This window comes from Branchiostoma lanceolatum, chromosome 14 (genome assembly GCF_035083965.1).
Source record: "Branchiostoma lanceolatum isolate klBraLanc5 chromosome 14, klBraLanc5.hap2, whole genome shotgun sequence".
NCBI classification, from domain to species: domain Eukaryota; kingdom Metazoa; phylum Chordata; class Leptocardii; order Amphioxiformes; family Branchiostomatidae; genus Branchiostoma; species Branchiostoma lanceolatum.
In genome coordinates, this window is record NC_089735.1 from 16,111,869 (window position 1) to 16,138,259 (window position 26,391).

The 26,391-nt window shown below is 39.6% G+C and overlaps 1 protein-coding gene across 5 annotated transcripts; it reads right to left on the reverse strand.

The window, feature by feature from the left end:
* Nucleotides 1–7: 7 nt before the first annotated feature.
* On the reverse strand, nt 8–26,364 carry LOC136448320 (probable E3 ubiquitin-protein ligase HERC4). Of its 5 annotated transcripts, none has more exons than XM_066447718.1 (27): nt 24,991–26,364; nt 24,154–24,269; nt 21,579–21,747; nt 20,614–20,667; nt 19,891–19,967; nt 19,181–19,367; nt 18,540–18,571; nt 16,509–16,731; nt 15,656–15,810; nt 15,045–15,121; nt 14,525–14,709; nt 13,835–13,940; nt 13,001–13,196; nt 12,622–12,734; nt 11,989–12,048; nt 11,456–11,584; nt 10,521–10,544; nt 9,824–9,910; nt 9,103–9,267; nt 7,235–7,282; nt 6,807–6,902; nt 5,034–5,152; nt 3,873–3,987; nt 3,459–3,541; nt 3,072–3,180; nt 2,046–2,223; nt 8–1,220 (listed from the first exon to the last, which is right to left on the reverse strand). In XM_066447718.1, the coding sequence occupies exons 1-27, from the start codon at nt 25,680–25,682 to the stop codon at nt 1,012–1,014; spliced, it is 3,804 nt and encodes a 1,267-aa protein (XP_066303815.1). In that variant the 5' UTR covers nt 25,683–26,364; the 3' UTR covers nt 8–1,011. The 5 variants fall into 5 exon arrangements, with proteins under 5 accessions (XP_066303815.1, XP_066303814.1, XP_066303818.1 ...); XM_066447717.1 differs by having other exon boundaries at nt 11,441–11,584; XM_066447721.1 differs by lacking the exon at nt 20,614–20,667 and having other exon boundaries at nt 11,441–11,584.
* Nucleotides 26,365–26,391: the final 27 nt, after the last annotated feature.

Sequence of the window (26,391 nt, forward strand, 5' to 3'; positions counted from 1 at the left end):
AGACCTGTCTGTACATGTGCTTGCCCCTGCAAACTTTATTCAATATAAAATAGATTACAAGGGGCCATCATTCTTTGGTCTACAAATTAAACACAACCTCAGTCTGTCACAGACTCTGGTTCAGAAACTGAAATGGGAGCACTACACCATTCAGTGGCTCATGATATATGCACTACATGTTCATTAGTATACCATCAATGTAAACTACATGTTTTTTTTGTACCATGTTCCCTTACATTACACAGACTGAATACTTTCTATTGTGCTCTGCATACTATTTGAAATTTCTACCACTCCAATTGTAACAAATCTAAATAAAAATTACCATAGCAAACAGTGCACAGAAGTTCAAGTGCTGAATTCTAGATCCTGGCCTGAAAGCCAATAGCAATTACAACAGTAACTGTTTCTTCTGTTTAGAATCTTTCAAAACATAATACCAGTGTCAGGCCTTCAACTTTCTCAACACACCGTTTTCCTGAATCGAAGGTTTCCATATCAAAACCCCTACTCCAAGACCTCCTTCAAACATAAAACATCTACCGCACCATCTCTACTGCTACTCTACATTAACAACAAAATGTTTTTTTGCTACAAAACAATCATATTACATTCTGTCCAGAATTCTAGCTGGATAAAGATGTAAAAATCACAATATGTGATGTCAAGTAACAAGCATGTTCCCTTTTTTCTAAACATGGGAACAAGGTGAAAATAACTCATCTACAATTTACAAAATGATCTGATGCTTACCATATGTGGACACATGCTTATTCATTAGGATAATGACATTCAAGCACTCTATGTCAAAGATATCGTATATGTGATGCTTGCCCACGTTGTACATGTATGCGATCATTTCTTTGAGGGAACGTGATTGTAGTTCCAGTTCTGCTTGTTTCTTTTACCAAGCATACCAAAGTATGAGACTTTTAATCTAATCATGGCTACTAAAACTAAAACAAACAATAACTGGACAGCAAAAAATGGAAAAACAAAAACGCCACCTGACTACACCAGCCCAAATCCTGAAGTGTTCTCTATGGCCTGCATGAGTTTGATCCTGAGTACCTCCCTGCTCTTGTACATGGGTAAGTCCAGCAGGTTGAAGCAGGTGTGAGCAGCCGGGAGGAAGCTGTCCCCACCCATGGTGGGCTGGATGTACATCTTCAGCGCCTTCATACCCAATATGGGGATCTTATCACATCCGGTCAGGAACACTGAAGGGAATGGGAGAAAACAGGCAACACTATACAATCATGTAAATCCAGTAAGACACTGTACATCCAGACAACTCTTTTTGGGAAGACAAATTATAACATTACTGTTAACATGCATTCAAGTCTTTTAAGGTTTTTATTTCGTGGTAGGGAGAAAATGGAGTGTTCACTGTGGTTTTAAGTTCACGTTTGTAACAATATATAGTAGCACTACAGTCATAGGTGGGCAAAAAGGCTCGTGGTGGTTTTAACTTCGGGCTGAAGTTCACCGCGAAAACTGTGAACATAAAACCACCTCGAACACAGTACTTGATACAAATGATACATCATGAAGCAGAATACCAAAAACTAATCTACGAAAACCTCTTTTATACTTGATATATAATATCATTAATTACCTGTCAGTCATTTAACAGTTGCTGTATAGACAAGGGTTTAAAATTCCTTGTGCAGACAGAAGATATTCCTACTACAGTAACTGCAAATTCATTTATTTTTGTGTGGATTTTGTGGTTGGAGGGAAAAGGATGTTTTCACAGTATTTCAATTTTATGACTGAAAACGATTCGTATATAGTAATACAATGAAAACATGATGGTCACCATATAGAAAACCATGACAATAAAACTAAATGTAAACATTTTAAGATTTACTACTTAACAGTATGCAAGTCATAAACACTGTCTTTAGAACTAAAGGTGTCTTTATCTAATCCTTAAACATAATCCCATCTTGTTACAGATTCCAAAGGGAATACAGATAAAAGACGTAAGTTTACAAAAACAATTAAAACGAAAGAAAAAACAACTAACACTGTCTACTCACAGAGGAATTTCTTTTTCTCTTCCAGCGTCATCTGGTGGAAGACTTCCCAGAACATCTGTATTGTGGGGTGGTTTTTGTGGTACACACCCTTGTACTCTACATTCTTCTCTAGTTCATCCCAGTCATAGTTCTCATTACCACACACCATGGCCATCAGCTCTTTGGGGTGAAATAGCTCCTAGAAAAAAAATGTTACTCACTTTGGTACACAAATGTGACAACTGACGATCATTTTCATCAGAACTAACCAGAATTACTAAGATGACCAAGAGCAATAGGCATTGATTTCATACTTAAAATTTGCAAGGACAATCTCAATACATTCTAACTTATCAGGGCTATCGGGGTGTCCCTGTGGTGTAGTGGTCTGCGCTTCTGTTACTAGCCAAATCTGGTTCAAATTACTTGGACCAGAAGGCCCGGGTTCAAGCCCCAGGTAGGACACCTCTGGACAAGAGGCACATTGAGTCATACCAAAGACTTTATAAAAATGATACATACATTGTACTTCTGAAACAGTATGGAAGTTAAACACACTCCACTGCCACTGGACTAAGCCCCTTGCTGCAGTGATTGCACCACAGTGTGGCCCAGGGCTATGATACGGAGATGGGCACTGCCCTATACACCTTATGGTGTGGGAGGATTTTAAATAACTTAAGTATCAGGGCTATCATGATAAATGCTTTGTTCAGTCTCTAAAAAGTCTCCGTATTCAGCCTCTGAAAATATTACAGTATATATATTTCTTTATATAATATTGAGTCTGAGCCGACTGCTGCCCACCCGTGTCAAGGACCCCGGCAGTAGTATAATCAAATACTAAATACTACTACTACTAGTCTCTAAAAAATGTGAAATTCCCTCTTAAACTAAAGGACAGTTGGACAAGTAACCAAAGATACATGCAAGTCAAAATTGTCAGTCTACACAACTGTACTAAATGCAGAGGTATCATTTCTTATTTGAGAGATTTTTATCCAATCCAATGATACTGTCTTGCTATAAATGTTTTAAGTGACCTACCAGTACTTTCCCTCCACACACTTTGTGGAAGCCAGTCCCAAAGGCATCAAACTGATTCTGTACTGACTTGTTCAGTACATGCTCCACATAGGCATTCACATACTCTTCCCTGGAAAATAAGATGAAGATAAGTATGTGAAGACAATTATGCACCTTCACACTTTTATAATGTGATAAAAAACAAAAATGTCGATTCATTGGTGACAAATTCTACCACTGTGATAGTGACTATGAGATCTAGAGGAATGTCATGAAGATTAACTATGTCTGCATCAGTTGTCATAGAAAGTACAGAAAAGAAGGATATTTGAATTTGCATCTTTTAGAGGTTTAAAAAATCATGCACCCCTCCGTGACTCTGTGATTGAGGATAGGATTGACAGAAACCTGTTCTCCTTGGTGACAGTGATGTTGTTGCCGTCCTTTATCAGTTCCACTGTCTCAATGCTGCCGTAGTATTCACAGGCAATCTGGGGACACAGTTAACAACTCAGTCAAAACATTTGGGAAAAACGATGATTTCACATCTTAGTTATCATATTAAGATTCCTGGATTTTAGAAACAAAAGTAGGGCATCTCAGATCTAACCTACAATGTTAGCAATTTTCCATCTGATCCAATAGATCTGTATCTGTGTTGATCAACTTGAATGTATAACTGTCCTTCAGTGTAACACATTAGCTTCTAATTAGGTGTGTATATAGCAGCAGCTACCAGGTGCTTTAATAACCATTGATATATGGGTCTTTACTTCAGTGCACAATGCTTACAGTAGTACATCCAAGACAGGAGTTACTTACTGTGAAATTCAAACAGAAGACATCCTCAAAGTCATCCCCACTGTAACAAAGCAGCTGTTCAAGACCTCTTCCTACATCTGGCTCCATCTGTTTCAGGTCATCCAAGGTGACATTCCTACAAAACACACAAAGGTTACATTCCTACAAAACACACCAAGGTTACATTCTAATACAAAACACACCAAGGTTACATTCCTACAAAACACACCAAGGTTACATTCCTACAAAACACACCAAGGTTACATTCCTACAAAACACACCAAGGTTAGATTCTAGTACAAAACACACCAAGGTTACATTCCTACAAAACACACCAAGGTTACATTCCTACAAAACACACCAAGTTTACATTCCTACAAAACATACCAACTGAAGGTTACATTCCTACAAAACACACCAAGGTTACATTCCTACAAAACACACCAAGGTTACATTCCTACAAAACACACCAAGGTTACATTCCTACAAAACACACCAAGTTTACATTCCTACAAAACATACCAACTGAAGGTTACATTCCTACAAAACACACCAACTGAAGGTTACATTCCTACAAAACACACCAAGGTTACATTCCTACAAAACACACCAACTGAAGGTTACATTCCTACAAAACACACCAACTGAAGGTTACATTCCTACAAAACACACCAACTGAAGGTTACATTCCTACAAAACACACCAAGGTTACATAGTTACCTACAAAACACACCAAGGTTACATTCCTACCTACAAAACACACCAAGATTACATTCCTACAAAACACACCAAGGCGATATTCCTACAAAACACACCAAGGTTACATTGACCTACAAAACACACCAAGGAACACATCTGGCACAGTCATCCACATCATCTGTCTTACTTATATCATATAGAACAAATGACATACATGTATGGCATCTTGTGGTATTAAAATATTCTGTGACTTTCGCATCATTACGCAATCATGTGCTTAATTATAGACATTAGTTGTTTGTGGCAGTACACTGATGACTTCTCTCCATACCTCTGGTGTCATCTGTACCTTTTGGTCACAGGCACTCAAACCCCATTATGCATTACACTTGTCATATATTGAAATACAGTACAAAATCAAGTACTGAATGATATAAGACAGCTTTTTTTTCACAATGTTCTTTGCATTGAAATTTTGTGTACCTTTTCATCAGCTTCTTGTACAGTGCAAGTGGGAAGTGTAGGTCTATGATGGTGGAGTTGTAGATGGCAAGGCCACATAGTACTCCAATCAGGAAGAACATGGAGCTCTCTTCAAATGACTAGATAAAAAAACGACACAAGAGGATGATTAGAATCACTAAGCCGGAAATGTCTTAGAAATGTAAAAGTTACACATTTCCGAACATTTTCAAACAAAGGCTAGAACTGAAGAACATAAGGCATATTTAAAAAAAATATCCTCTAAAAACTACATTTTCCTAATTGGCAAGAGACATTTTGTTTATCATCCTCTCTTCACACATAAGGTAGGGACTCCCCTCAAAGACCATTCATTATTTAGCACAAATGGCACTTTAACTACAGTCAAACCTGTCTATAGCGGTCACTCAAGGGACTGGCCAATATCGACCGTTATGGACAGGTGGCCGCTCTATAGAAATGGTTGATTGACCAGGAGCAATATGTGGCACATGTCTTCTGTACCCACTGAGAAACATTTATTCACATACGTGTACAGTGTACAGTCAAACTTGGTCTACAGACCACTTCCACAAGACGACGATCGGCTCAAAATGACTAGTAGTACTGCTTTCGGTTGGTCTCAATTTTTCCACATGCATGTAATTTTGTCCAAGTCGATCCATCGATCCGCCCCCAATCCGGAGCACATGCGACCAAAATGTTGCCGAAGACAACCGTGTCATTTTCAATTGCGCGGCGACATCATTTAACAGCAGAAAATTGCGGATTATCATGGTAAAATCAGCCTGTTTAACGGACTGTTTGGGTTGGATTCCCGTGACGGGAGAAATTACAAGATGGCGCCTTTGAGGTCATTGGGATAGTCTACTATAATGCAGGTGCAGCTACAATGTGTGGGGTATGATTTTACTCTACATTGAATAGTACAAAATGTAAATTTATTTCGTCAAAAAAGTTCTTTAAATAAAGAGAACAGATATACAAAGAATGGATGACTTTATAACCTTTTTTAGAAGATAAAAGGTGTCTGTATTTTTTTTTAACAAACTGCTCGCCCATGCTAATACTAGTGAAGTAACCCAAGTAAACAAAGCGTCCCGCTAGGATCGCGCGGAAGAGGCTCTGTTTGTCTGAAAATTTCTGGCGTCTTAGTGGTTTTGGTAATTCAAAACCCACACTAGAAGCAAAATAAAACCATACACAACATTTTCATGGATAACACTGCTATAAAAAAGTATAATGACAATATTTTTCTACCGAGATTTGAAAGAAGGTTCCCAAATCTTGCCGGGTGACCATGCGCCGTGACCGTTATCGGCAGTGTTTCTAGACCCGCGGGACTGAAAACCGTGTGGCCGCGACCGCGTTAGACAGTGACCGCTATAGAAGAATTCTTAATGCTTATGTCAATGGGAAAAATTCAAGGGACCGACAAAAAGTGACCACCATGGGCAGGTGGCCGCTATGCAAAGGTGACCGCTAATACAGGTTTGACTGTAGTTCTAAAGCTGTTAGGCAGTATCCAATAATTATACAATAGCGTCCAACCCTTTGGATTACCTCTAAAAGCCAAGTACTTTCATTGCTGCTTTGTGCATTTTACACTTATCTATAGTCTTGGTACCAAGATAGTGCAGGGAGAATATTACAAGTTATATAGGATGAATACTACGATACAAACATCAGATCTTAACTATGAAGGTGTCAAGCCTTGCAAACTTTAAACGTTGACAGTAGAGACAGTCACTGTTTGTGAGTGATGATCCTTACCCTGTCATGGAACCACACAGATTGGGTCTCCTCATAGTGACGGAACATTCCAAACTTGGGGTCCATCACTTCTCTAATAATCAGGAGGAAGAATTCCTGCCAAGCCAAAAAAAGTAGTGCTTCATAATAGAACTGGGTGGTTATATTTAAGGCAGTAACAAGTTAAGTTGTAAAGAGTATAAAACACAATATTTTCATATTAATATGATATAGAAGTTTGTCTGCAATATAATGGTTGTAGAAAAATGTTGAAGTAGCACATTCAATATCAGTCTTTGCTCATTCCTTGACAAAGACTGGAGCTGATCAATCAAACATTTGGGTAAGTCCAATTTTTGTGTTGGCAAATGCAGTTCAACTTTGATGCCGAGTAGCGCAGTATCCATCGACAATCATCTAATATATTCTAGTAAAAATAGTATGCTTACCTTTTTCAGACCACCTGCGTCTATTGCTTCTTCTCCAATAAAGATCACCTGGGTAAATAATTTTTGAGAATCAGTAAGTATGTATTTGGATTATGCAAAATGGACAATGAATAAACAAATATACATGTACCTGACAGGTTAAACTACATTATTCATTGTAGGTGTTCAAACATAAGGTGCTGAATGGCCGAGTCTGTGGCTATAAGCTAGTGTTCACGAGATCAAGGATTCGAAACCTGGCATTCCTGGCTAGACATTATGACTTGGGAAAGGCACTTGACACTTCTTACTTCAGTCCACCCAGGTCTAGAAATTGGTAATTACCTTCGCCAAGAAGGTTATGCAGAGGTTAGCGTTTGTGTGTTTGTTTGTTTGTGTGTAACGTACAGCATAACTCGAGAAGGCTTAGATGGATTGTCTTGATATTTGGTAGGTGGGTAGGTCTTGATGAGACATGGAAATGATTAGATTTTGGGTCCCCTAGCGGCTTCTTACGGTACTGCAGCGGAACTTCCTGTTTTGATATCTCATGTTCTGGACATGCTATGGTTCTGATTTTTGAGTGGTAGATAGCTCTTTGGACAGGGAGTAAGTGGTCTAGGTTTGGGCCCCCTAGCGGTTTTTTGGAACTGCAGGAGCAGGTTTTGGTTCAGACTTTGAAAGGGAATAACTCAAGAAGGGCTTGATGGATGGTCATGAATTTTGGTAAGTAGATAGCTTGAGTGATGATGTACATGGTTAGATACTTATGATGCAAATCAGTATCTAATTTGCATAATTAATGAGGAAAGTTTATACAGCCGCATATTCCATAATAGGACTCTCAAACTTGTGACATATGTAACTGAGGAGGAGAGAAATATTAAATAGATATCAACTATGCAAATGATGACCTCATTTGCATAATAAATGAGAAAATACTATAACTCAAGATGGACTTGATGGATGGTCTTGATTTTTGTTAAGTAGATAGCTTAAGTGATGATGTGCATGATTAGATACTTATTATGCAAATAAGTATCTAATTTGCATAATTAATGAGGAAAGTTTATACATCCACCAAATTCCATGATAGGACTCTCAAAAATGTGACATATGTAACTAAGGAGGAGAGAAATATTAATAGATATCAACTATGCAAATGAAGACCTCATTTGCATAATTAATGAGAACATACTATTACTCAAGATGGGCATAATGGATGGTCTTGATTTTTGGTATGTAGATACATGTAGCTTACATGATGCCTTGTATGATTGGATCTAATTATGCAAATCAGATTTTCTAATTTGCATAACTAATGAGACAAGCCCGCTGTGTTCCATGATATTACTATTCAAATATGTGACATATGTAACTAAGGAAGAGAGGAATGTTAACAGATAGAAAATATGCAATTGTAGGTGTAATTTGCATAATTAATGAGAAACTGCTATAATTACATACAGGTAAATGATGGCAATTTCATACTTGTGGCATTTGAAAGTTATGTGAATGTGAACATCGTTGAATCAAATTATGCTAATAAGGACCTCATTTGCATAATTGATGATAATGTTAGCATAACCTTCTTTGATAAGCTCATACTTTGGACAATTTCTCTTATTTGACTGAAGACGATCAGCTGGTATGATTTATGATTGATGAGAAACACTCCTAAATACGTCAGTCATAAAGGTTAAAATCATTTGGCGAAGGTATGAGGTCGTGGAACTCTAGTTGACTATATGTTGGGGAGGCAAAAGGTGGTGCCTTGCCTTAGACACAGTAGCTAACATTCTAATGCCCCTACCACGTCAAAGGCATAATGCATGGGACTACCTTAAAACCTTTACTTATAAGGGAAGCTATGAGTTGAGTCCTCCCACCTTCAGTGGTTTCTTGAGATCAGCACTGGCCTGTTTCATGAGTTGGTTCAGCGTGTCCTGTACAAGATTCTCCCTGGACACAATCAGCACCAGATATGGGTTCACCGGGTCAATGGGCAGGAAGAGGCTCTGGAAGTTTCGGGCCTGCACCTCCTCAACTGCCAGCTGGAGAAAAAGGGGACAAAGCCTCTTAAAACATGTCTTCATGCGCATTAGGTAAAAGTTACTCAAGCAACTGGATAAAATTTGGAAACGGTCAGTGACCGGACGAAAAACAGCAGATGACAGTCACTGATGATGCTGTCTGAAACTTCTGACTGTTTCCAATTTTATCCAGTTGCTTGTCAAGTGAGTAACTATGACTTTGCGTGTCTTATTACCTGGATGTCTAACCTGGACACTGATGTCGTAGAATGCCACTACAGCAAACCCAAAGTCAAAAAAAGAATAAAAAAATTTAGTGAAGAATCTATTATTCGGTATACCAATTACTGGTGTTTATTCATTTGTTCAACCTTCCTGACACTAAATACATAACAGATTCCACAATGAAGTTTTTTTTGCCAGACTTTTTTTTCCATGCTCGCGTCAGTTTTGGGGTTTCCTGAGGACGTCATCCATTATACTTGATTCAACATGGGCTAAGTGACCAACATACAATTTTTCTTGGCCATGGAATGAAACCTGTGAAATCTTTACATAAGGTGCTATCTCAGCCTACCTGCATCTGAAGGAAGGCATCTGTTTGGAGCAGCTCTGTCTTAGCCTGAGCATCAAACACAAATGGGTAACTGCAGAAGTAGATGTCCTGCAGAGGAGCAACCAACAAGAAGAAATTTGGTTACTCTAAGGAGAAGTGAAGTCGACGTTCTTGGCTATGACAAATTGCAGACACAGATATGTTCAACTAGGTGGTATTCCAAGCTGAAGTTGAGAAAATGGAATTAAAATTCAAAATGTCAACTGACAGTAACACTGAACAGACAGACGAATGTTTCCATCTTCAACAAAGTTAAGAAAATGTTAATCACAAATTTGAATGGAAGTCACATGCAGAACAATGCACCAAATGTAGTGTACACACATGCAATGGGAAGAACATCTTTAAGCATTATTTTAGGTTTTATTTTAAAACACAACACATGTTCAAAACATTGTGTGTTACATGATGATACAAGTTAAAAATGGCAGAGCCTATATAAAAGAAACAACTTAATGATGGGCAGCATTTCTTCAAACTGAAATGAAACAAAGCAAATTACTGTCACGTTCGCAAGGATGTGAACACCAGAACAAAATGTTCTAATCCAACACAGAAGTGCATAAGTTATGACCGTAAACATCCAGTAACATGCAGTTCAAATCCCATTCAACTTGTAAGACAGAACATAGTAGCACAGTCGGGACAAGATTCATACCTCCTCTTGCCGACCTTCAGCATCCTGTTAGGAAAGGAAAGGTCAGCTTAGGTCAAGTAGTAAACTGAGGCTTACATATACAATGTCATGTACATTAACTCAAAACTATGTGTCTCTACATTGTATGTATATCATAGAAACACTTAAAAGTGTTGATGATATCATACATACAGGTAGGAAACAATTTCATTTTTCATTGCGGCTACTTTTCAACAACTTTAGAAGCAGAAAAACTGGATACTGTCAACCACATTAATAATGTTATGAGCAGTTGGAACTACTGGCTATAGACTTCACTTGAAAACCAGGTTGTTTCCAAACGATGTTAGGAAAATGGTCAATCTGTGTCATGCAGGTATGAACTTTCACCTGATGAGACGGTACATTGCAGGACTGTCTCCTCCAGATTTAAATCTTTTTCTGTCCCTCTTATTGTTTGGGAGACAATGTTGTTCATTTTTGTTGTTGATTAACCATTGTCCTGTGGGACCCCTATATATAGGGGTTGCACATTACAGAGCCTATATGTTGGTCCTGTACATACAGGTTGGGAGTATTATTCAGCTGAACGCAACACCGCAGCGAAACGCAACAGATACGGAAGTAACAATGCCACCATAGTGCAGAAAAAATCAAGGGAAAATGACCTAATTAAGAAATCAAATTTAATGAAATGAATTGCATAAAAACACCAGCAGGACAAGGTTAAATCTGTCGTTTTAAGGTTATGAAATGCATTTTCATCTATATCATGTCAGGAAGTTTGGATTTTTGGACAGATGGGGTGGAATTTCTGTCCCAGGACGGAGGGACGGGACCTGGAGACAGCCCTGGTACTATATATGAAATGACATTCTGTATGCTTACCCTGTTGTCACGGCACTCTCTAGCCTTACAAACAACAGATTACAGACACATACATGCAATCCACGCACCGCCGGGAGGTTGTTATAGCCTCGAGTTTGCTGTAGCCACATGAGATAGTCACGCTTGATGTCCACAGTGCCGTTGATCTCACTGATGTAGAAGTGCTCATGGGGTACTATGTCATGCTGGCTGTTTACCTGAAGGGGTATCGGCAATGAGATCAATGAAAATCATGTTGATGAAGGTTAGACATCCTGGTAAACAATACTAACATACAGTTCAAACTCTACTACTTGACAAATTAAGTGGCAATTTCTTAGTGACGCTAAAGAAGAGTGATGGATGTCACTCGAAACGTCCGGAAATAATATCCGAAATTTTAAAGTTTGAACTGTATGTTAGCATGTTGACTGTACATTCATCTGAAGGTTTGCCATTCTTACTGCACCCCAAGGGAGTGAAAAAATCTCTTATGACCATGTTACATGTGTAGTTGCCCTCACTGATAAAGCCACAGTATAAATTATAATTATCATAATATCACCATAAGTATTTGAATGTTTTTTTTACCAGATAACAAAGATGTGATGAATTTTCTTACCCTATTCAGCCTTTCCAACACCTTCAAAGAGTAATTCAGGTCACCTTGGAGAGAGACAGCCTGTTGAATTATAAGAACAGCATCCATTAGAATGTACTACAATGTATTTACAAACTTTAGGTTTACATCTGATTCTGAAAGCTTAGTCTAGTTCTATGTAGTGATATAAAATGTAAAGTGAATCAGTACATTTTATATCACTACATAGAACTACATGGTGTATGATATAGACTAAGCTTTTAAATATGCTCTGCTAAAAGATTTCTTGTTTCTATTCTTCACCAAACAGACCTACTAGAAGGCCTTAAAATTTTAATTGATTTCACTCTGGTCGGCTAACTTAAAGTTTGTGGCTTTCTTTCACACTTACTAAATGTACATTTACCATATGGTTTAGTCTGCACACTTGAAAATGGTGTCACGGCGAAACCAGTCCTGGTACTAGACTGAATAAAAGTTCTAAACGGGAACTATGCGGCTCCAGAAGTCTAACAGAGGGACAACTACAGTGTGAAAGATGTCGGTTAGCTTGAGGAATGAATCCACTCTACTTTATATTTTAGCTACAAATACAATTTATTTATACAGTTACACGGCTGAACTTTAACATCTTTGGTACTGCTGCACACGTACCTCTACAGTATCCACAGTCCTTAGTTTGGTGATGACCATCACAGCAATGTGCTTGTACGCATGCAGCAACCGGTGATACAGATCACGGTAAACCTCATGACTCAACCAGATTTCTAACAGGCAAGGAGAAAGAGATGGACATGTAAAACATGAGCATAATGTTTTAAAGATCTTTTGAGAAAGGCAGTCTTCAGGCATTTTGATAAACACATATTTATATTAATCATCATAATCATAATTGGCAAAAAACAAACCACATATCATTATAAGAAGATTACAGTACAAGGTGAGACACACCTGTTCCCCTATCCCATCCACATTATCAAGTGCTAATTTAACAAACACATTTCACAATAATTTTTTTTTTATTATACCTTACCTATAATTTTCCCTGCAGCCCCCTCCAATTTTGTCATGCGGCAGCCCAGATGTCCTGGTACTTCAACAAACTGTGCACATGTTCCTTGGTCAAAGAAATGCAGCAAAGGCAGGAGTAGGTAGAGTCTTAGGGCTTCTATATCAGGTGGGGATTGTGGTAAGGCCTTTAGCAGGGTTTCTGTCATACTTTTGTATATCTGCAACAAAAAGAACAAAGAGAACAAGTCTTAGAGTTTCACATGGAGCTTATAGAACTAAAATTTGACTTCATACCATGTAGAAAACACTGCAATTTCAATCATTGAAATCATTTTACAGTGTAAGTATTTTTTGCCATACACATTCTAGAGATACACAATGTCATTTGTAAGATATGCCAATTTGAAAATGAAATTGTATTATTATTTCTTTTTTACGAAACTATTTAAAGATAGATGATAATCATTGCCAACCAACTTATGGGGTGAAAATTCACATCATTGATACATAATTATGATGACAATTGCTGATCACAAATCAAATTATTCCAACCTTATTCCAATATTTGTACAGCTTTGTCTCTTCAACAATACCAAATACAATCAGAATGAATATTCAAGTTTAGAGGAGATTGTAGACTTCCTATCTGTTAACACCCTGTCACTGGTAAACATCTTGTAAACTAGCCCTGACAGAAAACTGACAGTCTTGATGTGATTGATTGAACAGGCCCTAGTCGTGGGTCTTTTGTTGTCAAATTTTCTTTACCTATTCATTTGGCTCTACTCCCAATGACACATTTCTTGATCTATTTCCATAAAACTGTACCTATATATATTATATAGTTAACACATACCATCTGCAATACATCTTTGTTTACGGTTTGCCCTAATCTGTAGAATGCTGCCCTTGCTTCACCTATGTCAACCCCTGGATTCCTGGAGTTACAGTAGAAATGGTTGCTGGAAGAAAAAAGTACAAAATTATAGTATAATAATCTCTTTAAAATCAAGATGCATAATAAAAATGATCCATAGTCACGAGCTTCAACCATTAAGACTATGTCAATGCCTTAACGTTTCCTCCATGGCTAAATTGAAATATTGGACTTCCACTGTTTTCTTAGACTAGTGAATTAAGACAGAAACCAGGACCAAAAGATAGAAAAAAAATTGCTGCTGCAGTACCAATATCAACCACAAGGAGGCCCCAAATCAACTACACTGTCGGGTTTACACCACCTACCAAATACTATCGCAACCTATCCAGCGGTTCCCATACAAATTGATTTGATTTTGATTTTGTTAGAATTGCAATACACATGGGACACAGGCAGCTATTGCTCACCAGGTGTCGTGACACACACATAATATACCCGTTTTGACACTTGGGTGGGGTGAGGAAAGTCGTGTAAAGTGCCTATCCCAAGGGCACAACATCAGGGGCGTCAGGGGATTCGAACCCGAGACCGCTGGGTTCTGGGCCGAAAACCCTGCTGTTACCCCACACAACCCCACGATACAGAGTCGGCTATACAGATTCTTACCTATGCAGGAAAGACCCATTGAGACATGCAGCAGAAGAGAAGACCTTGTGGATGTCCCTAGAGACGTCTGGAGACAGTTTGGCACCGGAGGGAATCTGGGACCACGTGTCGATGATCTCATTACTAAGGCAGAGGATCTGTCTGTGCTGGGGGGCTTCTCTGAAGTCCAATGGCTTAGGGGCACCCTAGAGTTTTCATAAAAGCTTGTTAGTAGGTTAAATTTTCGGCAAAATCAACTAATCCATAGAATTAAAAATTAAAAAAAAATCATAACATTTGTATCATTCACATTGACAACATAGCAGTAGACGGAAAAGCTGTATTAATTAAGTTTTATAAGGCTCATGATAAAGTGATGCTGCTAAAAACATTTATGTATTGCTCAAGTAGAAGGAACAATTCAGGTATTTTCATATTTGATGATTCTTAATGGTTGTGTGAAGTGTAAAAGGTCCTTCTCACATATAAGCAGTACATCCAATAAAAGGGACATTGATATTATAAGGCAAATATGACAAACCTGGAGTTTGCATGCTAAGGCAAAGGCCTGGTCTCCTCCTGCAGTGATGGACTGCACTACATAACACTGCTCTTCTTCTGTAAGAAAAAAAACAAGTCAAAGTTATCATATGAAAAAGCAGTCCGTTCAACCCTAGAAACAACAGGCCGGGAATTGTGGAACCATCAGCTTTATGTTGTATATAAACATTAACGAAGCCACCAAACTTACTGACAAAGAGTACTATAAGTGGACCCAATTAAGCTAAAACCGAACCCAAGTCAATAATCTGGAACAAAATTGCCTGCTGCATTTAAAAAAAAGCTGCTAGTGGGCCCCCAACCTACACGGCTTAATCTCCTTTGAAATAGCTCTCTACCACTAAAAAGTCATGGCCAACGTATGTCTAGAACATGAGATATCAAAACTGGAAGTTCCGCTGCAGTACCATGACCAGCCGGTAGCGGGCCCAAAATATAATCATAACAGATTTTATGAAGACCACATACCAAATCTTAAGACAATCCATCCAGGCATTCTCGTCAGTTATCATGTTCACACATAGACACACGCACCTGATAACATAACCTTCTTGGCAAAGGTAATGCGTTCAGACAGATACTGGTACTCACCTAGGCCACTGTTCCCTGCAAACGGCACAAATGGCCCCTCCACAGTTGTGGGACTGTTGCAGTTTTTGGTACCGTTGCTACCCAGCTGCCCATTTCCACCCAGTCCAAAGGAATAGAGTCTCCCTGTCGATCCAACATAGGCCATTGTGTGCATTCTGAAAAAAGAATATTCATGAGACTTTAGTCAATTCAGAAGAGCTGATGTAAACAAAAACTAGGATTTAATGTATATAGAATCATTCTAGAATTGCTATAAGAAGCAACTCAGAATGTTCAATTCTCTTGCAGTTGTCACTATGTCTGTTTGATATTAGTGTTTGTATACAATGCAGCTAACTTTCAGCTGATCATGAAAACTCAAAATCTGCTTCTGATAAGGGTAAACTAGAGCATGGTTAGTTTATAATGCAATCTTTATTGACACAACAAAAGTACAATGACTTTCATAAGGTCTACTACATCTATACATACATACATACATACATACATACATACATACATACATACATACAATACAAACAAACAAAGAAGGGCATACAAATGAGTTTGTTTACATGCAACCATATGGGATAGAGAAACATACTGAAATTGAACATGACGTATACTTATACATTTATTTGCTGGTTCTAATATCCAAACATTCTTTGATGTATATACCTATCTGTACACAGTTAGGATTATCACTTCCTAGAATGTAATTGAATCTATCAACAGAATGGAGCGTATTGAATTCACTTTATAAGAACTGTGACTAAGACTACAATCTAGGAACCAAACTGCTGTGGTGCTTATTACTTCACCAAATTGACAGAATATTTTCTATCCGTCTGTTTAAGGCCATTTTCCCCCTCACCTGCCACATGCCAGTTGTGTGACCTCTAACCCCATCAGTTCAAACACTTTCCTGGGGAGGGCTTCATGGTTGTTACTGTTGTGGCCCAGCTGGCCATAGCTGCCTGCTCCAAATGTTAGGACACCGCCATCGAGAGTCAGGACCGCCGTGTGTTCCTCTCCACACGAGATGTGCCTCACTTTCAGGGAACGCAGGGATTTTATGTGCGTTGGAAACTGGCGATCTGGAGTAGAAAAATGCAACAGGTTTTTGTACCACTAGTACTCAACAGACATATGATGGTGAAAAAAGGAAAGTCATCTGTTACAAGAGTTTGGAGACCTCATACTTCTATGAAATATTCAAATCCTTTGTAGATTTACTGTTTCATCTTGGCTGTTATTATGTCTGCAAAAACCGCGAAACCGAGAAACCTGCAAAAACCGCGAACATAAAACCACCCCGAATATTTCTGCATTTACAGTATCTGTGACAGGACCTCTCCTTGGTGCTGAACTATCATCAACTATTACATATCTGTGGCAGGACCTCTCCTTGGTACTGTACTGAATATCATCAACAATTTCATCAACAATTACCTGTCTGTGACTGGACCTCTCCTTGGCACTGAACTGAGTATCACCATCTTTTACCCGTCCATGACAGGACCTCTCCTTGGTACTGAACTATCACCAACATATCTGTGACAAGACCTCTCCTTGGTATTGAGCTGAGTATCAACTATTACCTTTCTGTGACATGACCTCTCCTTGGAACTGAACAGAGTATCACCATCTTTTACCCGAGTGAGACAAGACCTCTCCTTGGTACTGAACCGACTATTACCAACTATTACCTGTCTGTGACAGGACCTCTCCTTGGTACTGAACCGACTATTACCATCTTTTACCCGTCTGTGACAGGACCTCTCCTTGGTACTGAACCGACTATTACCAACTATTACCTGTCTGTGACAGGACCTCTCCTTGGTACTGAACCGACTATAACCAACTATTACCTGTCTGTGACAGGACCTCTCCTTGGTACTGAACCGACTATTACCAACTATTACCTGTCTGTGACAGGACCTCTCCTTGGTACTGAACTATCACCAACTATTAGCTTTCTGTGACAGGACCTCTCCTTGGTGCTGAACTATCATCAACTATTACATATCTGTGGCAGGACCTCTCCTTGGTACTGTACTGAATATCATCAACAATTTCATCAACAATTACCTGTCTGTGACTGGACCTCTCCTTGGCACTGAACTGAGTATCACCATCTTTTACCCGTCCATGACAGGACCTCTCCTTGGTACTGAACTATCACCAACATATCTGTGACAAGACCTCTCCTTGGTATTGAGCTGAGTATCAACTATTACCTTTCTGTGACATGACCTCTCCTTGGTACTGAACAGAGTATCACCATCTTTTACCCGAGTGAGACAAGACCTCTCCTTGGTACTGAACCGACTATTACCAACTATTACCTGTCTGTGACAGGACCTCTCCTTGGTACTGAACCGACTATTACCATCTTTTACCCGTCTGTGACAGGACCTCTCCTTGGTACTGAACCGACTATTACCAACTATTACCTGTCTGTGACAGGACCTCTCCTTGGTACTGAACCGACTATAACCAACTATTACCTGTCTGTGACAGGACCTCTCCTTGGTACTGAACCGACTATTACCAACTATTACCTGTCTGTGACAGGACCTCTCCTTGGTACTGAACTATCACCAACTATTAGCTTTCTGTGACAAGACCTCTCCTTAGTACTGAACTGAGTATCACCATCTTTTACCCGTCTGTGACAGGACCTCTCCTTGGTACTGAGCTGAGTATCACCAAATATTTGTAATACCTGTCATCACCACCAACTATTACAAGTTTGTGACATTATAGGTCCTAAAGTTATGCTGACCACAAATATCTGGAGACATAACTAGACACACACCAAAAACAATACCTTCATTTTTCATAGAAGTAAAAATACAGCAAGGAAATTTTCAATGGAAAGAGAAAACAGGAAATTTCTTACCTGATGTGTCCCCAAGACCAAGCTGTCCAAATCTATGTAAGATATACAAACATGGAGCTACATTTGTAACAGTACAGATTCTATAATACCAATAGGTGATAAACTGCATGCATGAAGTAAAATACAAAACGTTTTCAGAATACAAGTCATAAAGTGTCACCATGCCAAGACAACAAATACCATGCATACATACTAAACAGGCATTCAAGGCCAAAAAAGTAAACTTTATGGATGACATTAGCGCACTGTGTGCAGTTGCCAACTTGGTAAGTGATACCAGTCTACCACACTAGTGTCACTTAGTCTTCTTAAATACAGGAATGAAATGCTTATTACCTCACAGTGATACCATGTTTTGTCGCTTAAATTCTTGTTACAATGTATATGGTGTCTATTTTGAAAATTTAGGCATCTTTTTACCCATGTTACTTTTTGCCCTTTGCATTTCAAAATTTGCAGTCTGTAGAGGATGTCATCAATAGAATTTACTTGCTGTGGCCTAATATTAAAAAAAAAAACATTCTTAACACTTTTTTATCATCATCATCATGAGGCACCCCTGTATAGCCCCATCAGGGGCAAAGTAGGGGGGGAGTTGAGGACTGAAACATCTCATACTCATAGTATCAAAGCTGACTTACGTGTTCCTGCCAAACCCAAACACGGCCCCAGACTTGGACAGGACGAAGCTGTGAGAGCCCCCTGCTACAATCTGGCAGAAGGGGATGCCGGTCAGGGTGGTCAGCTCCTGAGGTTTGGACTGGTTCTTTGTGGAGCCGATGCCCAGCTGGCCGTGGGAGTTGTTTCCCCACGAAAACACTCGACCATCTAGTAGTAAGAGATGAGGCATAACGGAAAGTTAAAAATAGATATATAGAGGTCTCTACAGTCTCATGCATGAGACATCATCAAACAGGGAAACACAGACAACACAGTACCTTAAACAGGGACAGGGGGCATCACTATCTCAAGCCTGTATATTATGACTGTCTCTTGTCACGTGATAATCCACGTCAGTCACATAAAAAGAGAACTCCAAGATGAGATCTGGCTTTACCGGGTTGATGAGAGCTCCCCAGAGTAGCAAACTTGTGTATGGTGTTTAAATATTTGTCAAAGGGAGAACTTGTTACTAATGACAGGAAGTTGTCATAGTGTCAGACCAATAGATCTGCTGTCACTGAAGGTGGTGAATACAAACACACCACCAGGCAGCACCAACCTTCAGCTTGTACGTACGTTATTAACCCTTGAACACAACATTATAAGTACATGCATGTTATAAACAGGCGTAGATAAAATTCACTGCATGGACTGACACAACTATACTAAACACATTTTTATAGCTTACCATTGGACAGAGCCAGGGAGTGTTTGCCTCCACAAGCCACCTGCACTATATGAAAGCTGGACAATTCTTTCACCATCCTGTCAAGAGAGAAAACAATGCAATCAGAAACTCATCAGAGCAAAAAGCATGTACCAAAACCATACAAATACACTGGACGAACCATGTATGTTGCAGGGTAGAGAGCCTGATCTGGTAGAATCGCTGATTGGGATCTCTACCGGTAGAATTGCCGATTCTGCTGGTAGAGATCCTGATCGGGGTCTCTGTCAACAGAAACTCAGATCAGGATCTCTACTCTACTCTGACATATGTAAAGAATACAGACATGTACGAGCACTAGTAGTAGGTACAGCCGTTGTAGAGATAGATGTCTAGAGCAGTGGCATGCATGATGTATCAGTGAATAGCCAAAGAAAAAAGTGCCAAAGAAAAAAGGGGCACACAATAAAGTCAAAGGCTAAAGGAGGAAGGCATGGGACGAAAGATATTCTAAAAATTGAAAACAAAAACAATCTTATTTATTTCCTTTTTCTATCCTGACTCCACACTCTTTCAGTTGTTCAGTTGATCTGAAAAAAATGTTAATTAAGAAAATGGTCTTTTGAAAACATAATTTAGTTCAAACTACTAAACTACATGTAAACACAATGCTCTTTGTAGACCAATCAGAACATTTTTAACTGAGTCATCAAAACTGGATGTCATTCCCATCATGCTCCTCACCTGGGTTCAGAACTATGATTGACCTCTAGGTCAGGATCATCATCAGTTTCTCCCCTAAACACAGCCACAGGTGAAACCACATGGGAAATTATAGTTTTATAAATCTGATTAAGGAATCGAAAACAACATAATTGGTCCTTTAATATAGAGTAGATGTTGACAACGATCACCATGGGCTTAAAGAACACAAAGATTAACTGTGCATAATATATATAGTTCAGTAGTTGAGGCAAAAAGACAGAGAAAGAGAGAGACAAACAGAGAAAATAAGAGATTACCATATAGAGCTGACAGCAGTGCAGAATTTGTTTTTGCCTACAATTTACAAATGCATGTTTGGCTATAGCTAGCATCTCAATGGCAGAAAACAAGCCAACATAAAGAATATTCAAACTGCAGACTAATTTCCACTACAACTAATTCAATTGACCTAGGAACCAGGCAACTCAGTTTAGGCTATTAGCTAGCAGGGTGTCAGGGTGTCTTTTGGAAAGAAAACAAAGAAATCAGATGCCTGCCTTCAGCAGGGGATGCCCAGAGGATGCCCTGTTTCCCTGTTAATTAAATACACATGTACACAATATACATGTGTTCCCTCTACACACTCTGCCACTGCTGTTTTTTCCTCATACCAGACATTGGGACAGCATGTAAATTGATTGACATGCAAAGCTATCAGGTAATTGTTAATTCATAGAGCCCATTGGGAAAGTCTGTTTCCACCATTTTGCACAACACCCCCAACCCCACCCCACCCCAACCCCATTTTTTTCCTTATACCAAACACTGGAACAGCACAAGGGAACAGCATGTACATCGATTGATTGACATGCAAAGCTACCAGGTAATTGTTAATCCATAGAGCCCACTGGGGAAGTCTGGTTTCACTGTTCTGCCCCCCCTCCCCACATTTGGTTGAAGCAAATCCTACCTAAAAGCCTGCGGCCAACAACTAACACACCCACCTGGGCCTTCTTGTGTTGTTACTCTCTCCCTCATTGAGTGTGCGTCCAAGCTGACCACAGTCGTCGTACCCCCAGGAGAAGACCTGGTACTTGTCGTTGACCACCAGGTTGTGATAGTCTCCACATGCTACCTGCTGTATGCTCTGGGTATCCAGGGCTGTTATCACAGCTACAAATGTGTAAAGAGGAATAGGGCTTAAATACTGACATAACTGACATACACATTGCATGTTCAACACAGGGCTGTCTCCGGGACCCGTCCCTCCATCCTGGTACGGAAATTTGCTTGTTAGGACAGAAAAATTTCACCCTTTCCTTACCAAAATCTGAACTAAAGTATGAAATTGAAGAAAATATATCTTTATAAGCTTAAAATGATTAATTTAACAACGAAAACACTCCCAAACAATGAGTGGGACAGAAAAAAAATTTCAAGCTGGAGACAGTACTGGTTCAACATCAATAGGGCTTGACCCCCCACCTCCTTGGGCTTGACATACTACTACTAGAGCAGAGTATTTCTAGGAAAAAAATGAGGGGAGGGGGGCTTTGCTAGGGAGCAGAGCGACCAAACTAGAGGATGGTGTGAAAGGGAGTTTCTGAAGAATATTACATCATCTCACATCTTCATTATTTATTTGAAAAACTAGTTGTAAATATTTTAAAGCCATTAGGATCTTTGCTTGAAACCTTAACATTTGAAAGTCACTCATAATATGAGTCATATCTCTAATCTATGCAGGACTGTCTCCAGGACCCATCCCTCTGTCCCGGGACAGGAGTTTGCTTTTTGGGATGGAAACAAATTTCACGAAGTTCTTCCAAAAACCTTAAGAAATGAAAACACATCTTCGCAAGCTTAAAGTGACAGATTTCAACAAGGAAAATTTGCAACAGTGCCTTTGCAATACCCCCACCAAGTTGAAAGCTGGAGACAGAGCTGTATATATGTCAAGAAGACATGACAAACACAGCTGGCATACCAAAGAATGTTCCGGATACTTCGGAACCATCTAGACTTTAATCAACATCACGCTCCTGTATCTACTCTAACCTCTCAAATAGAAGTACCCCCTGGAATATAAGTACCCCCCGGAAAAATCTTCAAAATCTAATAAAAGTACCCCCTGGAATAAAAGTACCCCCCAGAAAATGTCAAAATTGATGTGTAAGCTATGTCTATGTTACTAATACGTGTTCTCATGGTATATGTGTGCATCTTTGACACTGTTATTTGCAATTAGGGATATCAATGGACAGCAGATAAAGCCAAAAATGTTGGAAAAATCTACCTGCAATTTGATAAATCTAAGAGACTTTCTTACCTGGCTGAATAAATCTACTCTATACTCTACTCTACATACTATATACTTAGTATATAGTCAGTTGTTGACACAAAAACTCTGAATATTACAAGTTTAAAAAGAATAAAAAGTTTAAAAAGAAAATTGAAGAAAAAAATAGTAAAAACTTTTCAGCTTAGAAAATTCACAATGTAGTTAAAACAGCAAAACAATAACTTAATTTTGCCCGTAGAAATAATTGAAATATTCGCTGGAATACGATCCTTGAATTATTAAACTGCAATGTTTACCAATGTAGCTAGGTGGCGTTGTCATTCTCTCGCGCGGTATCGCGAGATTTAGCGGGGTTTGGACAGAAACAGTCGCCATCTTGTTTGTTTACTCGTATCCTCGCCGAGCGCTGCCGTATTTTCGGACAGATTTTTGCGTTTCAGACACATCAAAACAAGTTGACTATGGGTACAAAAGAATGAAAAAGTATTGGTTACTCATTGTTTTATTTGGTTGGACGGCGATTTCCGAGATTCAATTGAAAATTTGGCGTATTTTCTGAGAGTGATAGCGCGCGCGTGTGTGTGCGTGTGTGGTACCGGTGACTGTGAGTTAGCGCTCGAGCTTCCTCGGCCCAAGTTTTTCTACAAATTGTCGCAAAAGTTCTCAAGCTCAAAATCTAGGTTGCACACGGCGCTACCAGGAGTTAGAGTTGTGCCGGGTATTTTGAGTACTGCACCAACATTTATCCCAATTCCCTGATCATGATTTAAAAAAAATAATAAACGTACCGTCTAAAATAAGAACGTACCGGGCGGACTTTGAGGCGAAAAAAAATAAACGTACCGGTACGTTTATTTGAGAGGTGAGAGTACTTATCTGCTAAAAATAGTGTCTGGTGGCGCACTTGACATCTAACTAAGTAAACTGTCTGAAATACTAGCCTCCATAGCAGGCACTACGAGTCTGGCTTTTTTTTGATGACATCAATTCTATTGCAATCAGTTTCTATATTGCACTCTTGAGTTTGTTGTTGCAAGCCTCTGTATGCACAATATTATAAGGACCTGCTAGATTTCAGTACCATGAAAGCAAGAGAGGACTAAATATGAGCCCCTATTAATATTTACGCTATGGAGGCTGGCAACAATGAACCATGTGCAATAGAAACAGAGTGCCATAAAATTGATATCGATATGGTATCAGAAAAAAAAGCCAGACTCGTAGAGCTTGCTACTTAAGAAGGCTACTGTAACGTGACCCTGGCCAGTGGTTCTTACTTGGCCTCTTGTGCCCCTTGTCCTGTCCTAGTTGTCCGTAGTCATTGGAGCCACAGGTGTAGACTGTCCCTTCAGTCAGCACAAACACGGTGTGCTGCCGTCCACAGCTTACTTCCCTGGAAAGTGAAAGTGATATCAATTCAGTTCATATTATAGCTCGCTCACTGAATATTCCACTGGTCGTGACAGAGAAGACAGAATGCTATGTAAAATATTGACAGGTTGCATTTGATTGTACCAAGAAGTTCTTTTCAACATTAGTACCATGAACAGTTGACCACAGCTTAACGTCCCGTCCTAAGGACTGCAACCCTTTCCGGTAGCGTGCATGTCGGGTGAGCAACACAGTCAGGATAGTACTCACGGCTTCTAGTTCCAGAGGCAGGGCCACTATTATTATTAAATCACTGGACTATGCACGCTATCTGGAGAGGGTTCCAATAAGCTTGAGCGTGATGTGTGAACTGCATATCTACACGTACTTCAGACTTAGAGTTCGAGTAAAGAGCATTACTAACAGATGAAACACCATGAGTCTTGTGTATGCCCTGAAATATCTTCTTCCAATATTTTTCCAATATGGCCTCTAAGTTAATATATGGACGAATTCCTATTACTCAAAACACAATTACACCACCTACAAGACAATCAAGGCACAGATTAAAGTTTAAATCTCTTTAGAATTAGAGATGGTTGAAACAAATCACAAAGTCAAATTTAGTCTTAAGTCGAATGTGAAAGTGTATTCTAATCTCAAAGGTCTACTTTTGGTCTAGCTCATTTTATCATAAATGGCAAGCTTGAAAGTTATGGCGTAATTAATTAGGTAATAATTACCTCATTGCCTTTGTCGCCCCAAATGGCTGCTCCTTCGGTGCCAGGATGACATCTTCCTCGATACCTCCCAGACCGAGCTCTCCATTCCTCGCTGCACCCCAACAAAACATCGTAGCCACTGCCATGCTATCTCTGACTTCTCTCTTTTTAACGTCTTTGGTACAGTAGTCTTCTGTATGTTCACCCTCTGGACTAGCTTTACCTACAGCCTTGTGATCATTTGTTGTACCAAGCTGAATCCCGAGGTACCTGATGTCCTTGCTGTCCCTTGCCCTGGCTGTGTTAGTTGTACTTTCTTCCGCAGACTTTCTTCCACGTCCTTTTCTTCTAGTGATGTTCTGTCTGTCGTCTGCTGAACTGTCGTTCAAACCGCTCGTTCTAGTGTCAATGCTGGATGCCGTAGAAGGATCGTCTTCGGATATGTCCTCGTTTTGCTGTATTCGTTGCCTGGGTCTGATGATAGTCTCCCTGCCACCACTGGGAACTGTCTCTCGGTCTTCTACAATATCTTCGTTCAGACCAGAAGCGAGCACTCGCAACAGGTTCTCTCTGCCGACATACCGACGCAGGACGTCATACGCCAACGTGCATATTATCGCGGCAATCACGAGGAAGGTGTACAGGGCATACGAGAAGAGAAAGCATAAGAACCTGTACACACTTCGGCCATCTGTAACACTAGGTCGTACCATGCAGTAATACACTACACAATAAATGTATGTTTATAAGGAATCAAAGCAACAACAGTATATTACACAACAGATTTGCCAGGGATCCTCAAATAGAAAATTATGGACTCAGCTTTCCTATAAAGATTGCAAAAACTTTCAACTCTTGCTCTGTCAAAACACAAGTCGACTTTGAACTGAACCTTTAACACAACACTAACCAAATGTCGTCTGCACAAGAAGCTCAGGCAGTGCAACTTGCAAGATGCTCTGACTGAGCTGAATATAGAGTTAAAGTTTACGCAGCTGGGTAGCTGTTTATGCTTGTGCTCGTCCTGAATGTTCTAGAATCGTCTGCCAGCTCACTGTCATCACCCGATGATGCACAGATACGCGCAAGGGGCATTCAGCAAAGCAGAAACTTGCCAAAAATTATTTCTCAGCCAACAGTTGGGTCTCGTCTTGAGAAATTATGTCATGCTGTGCATCAGTGCGCTGTCAAAACTTCTCAAATCATTCCTTTTCAACAAGACCACACCACTTCCACAAGTCCTCCCGATGTAGGCAGGACTTTAAGGCATCCAGTGGCGCTGAATTGGTCACTTGTCACGTTACTTCCAGCTAATTATGACATTTTGTCCAGAATGTTCTAAAGGTCCGTTCCTGCAGCTATGGCGGGCACGGGGAAAGAAAACATTTGTGTTGACGTCACAGATACCGTGCTCTTTCTCGT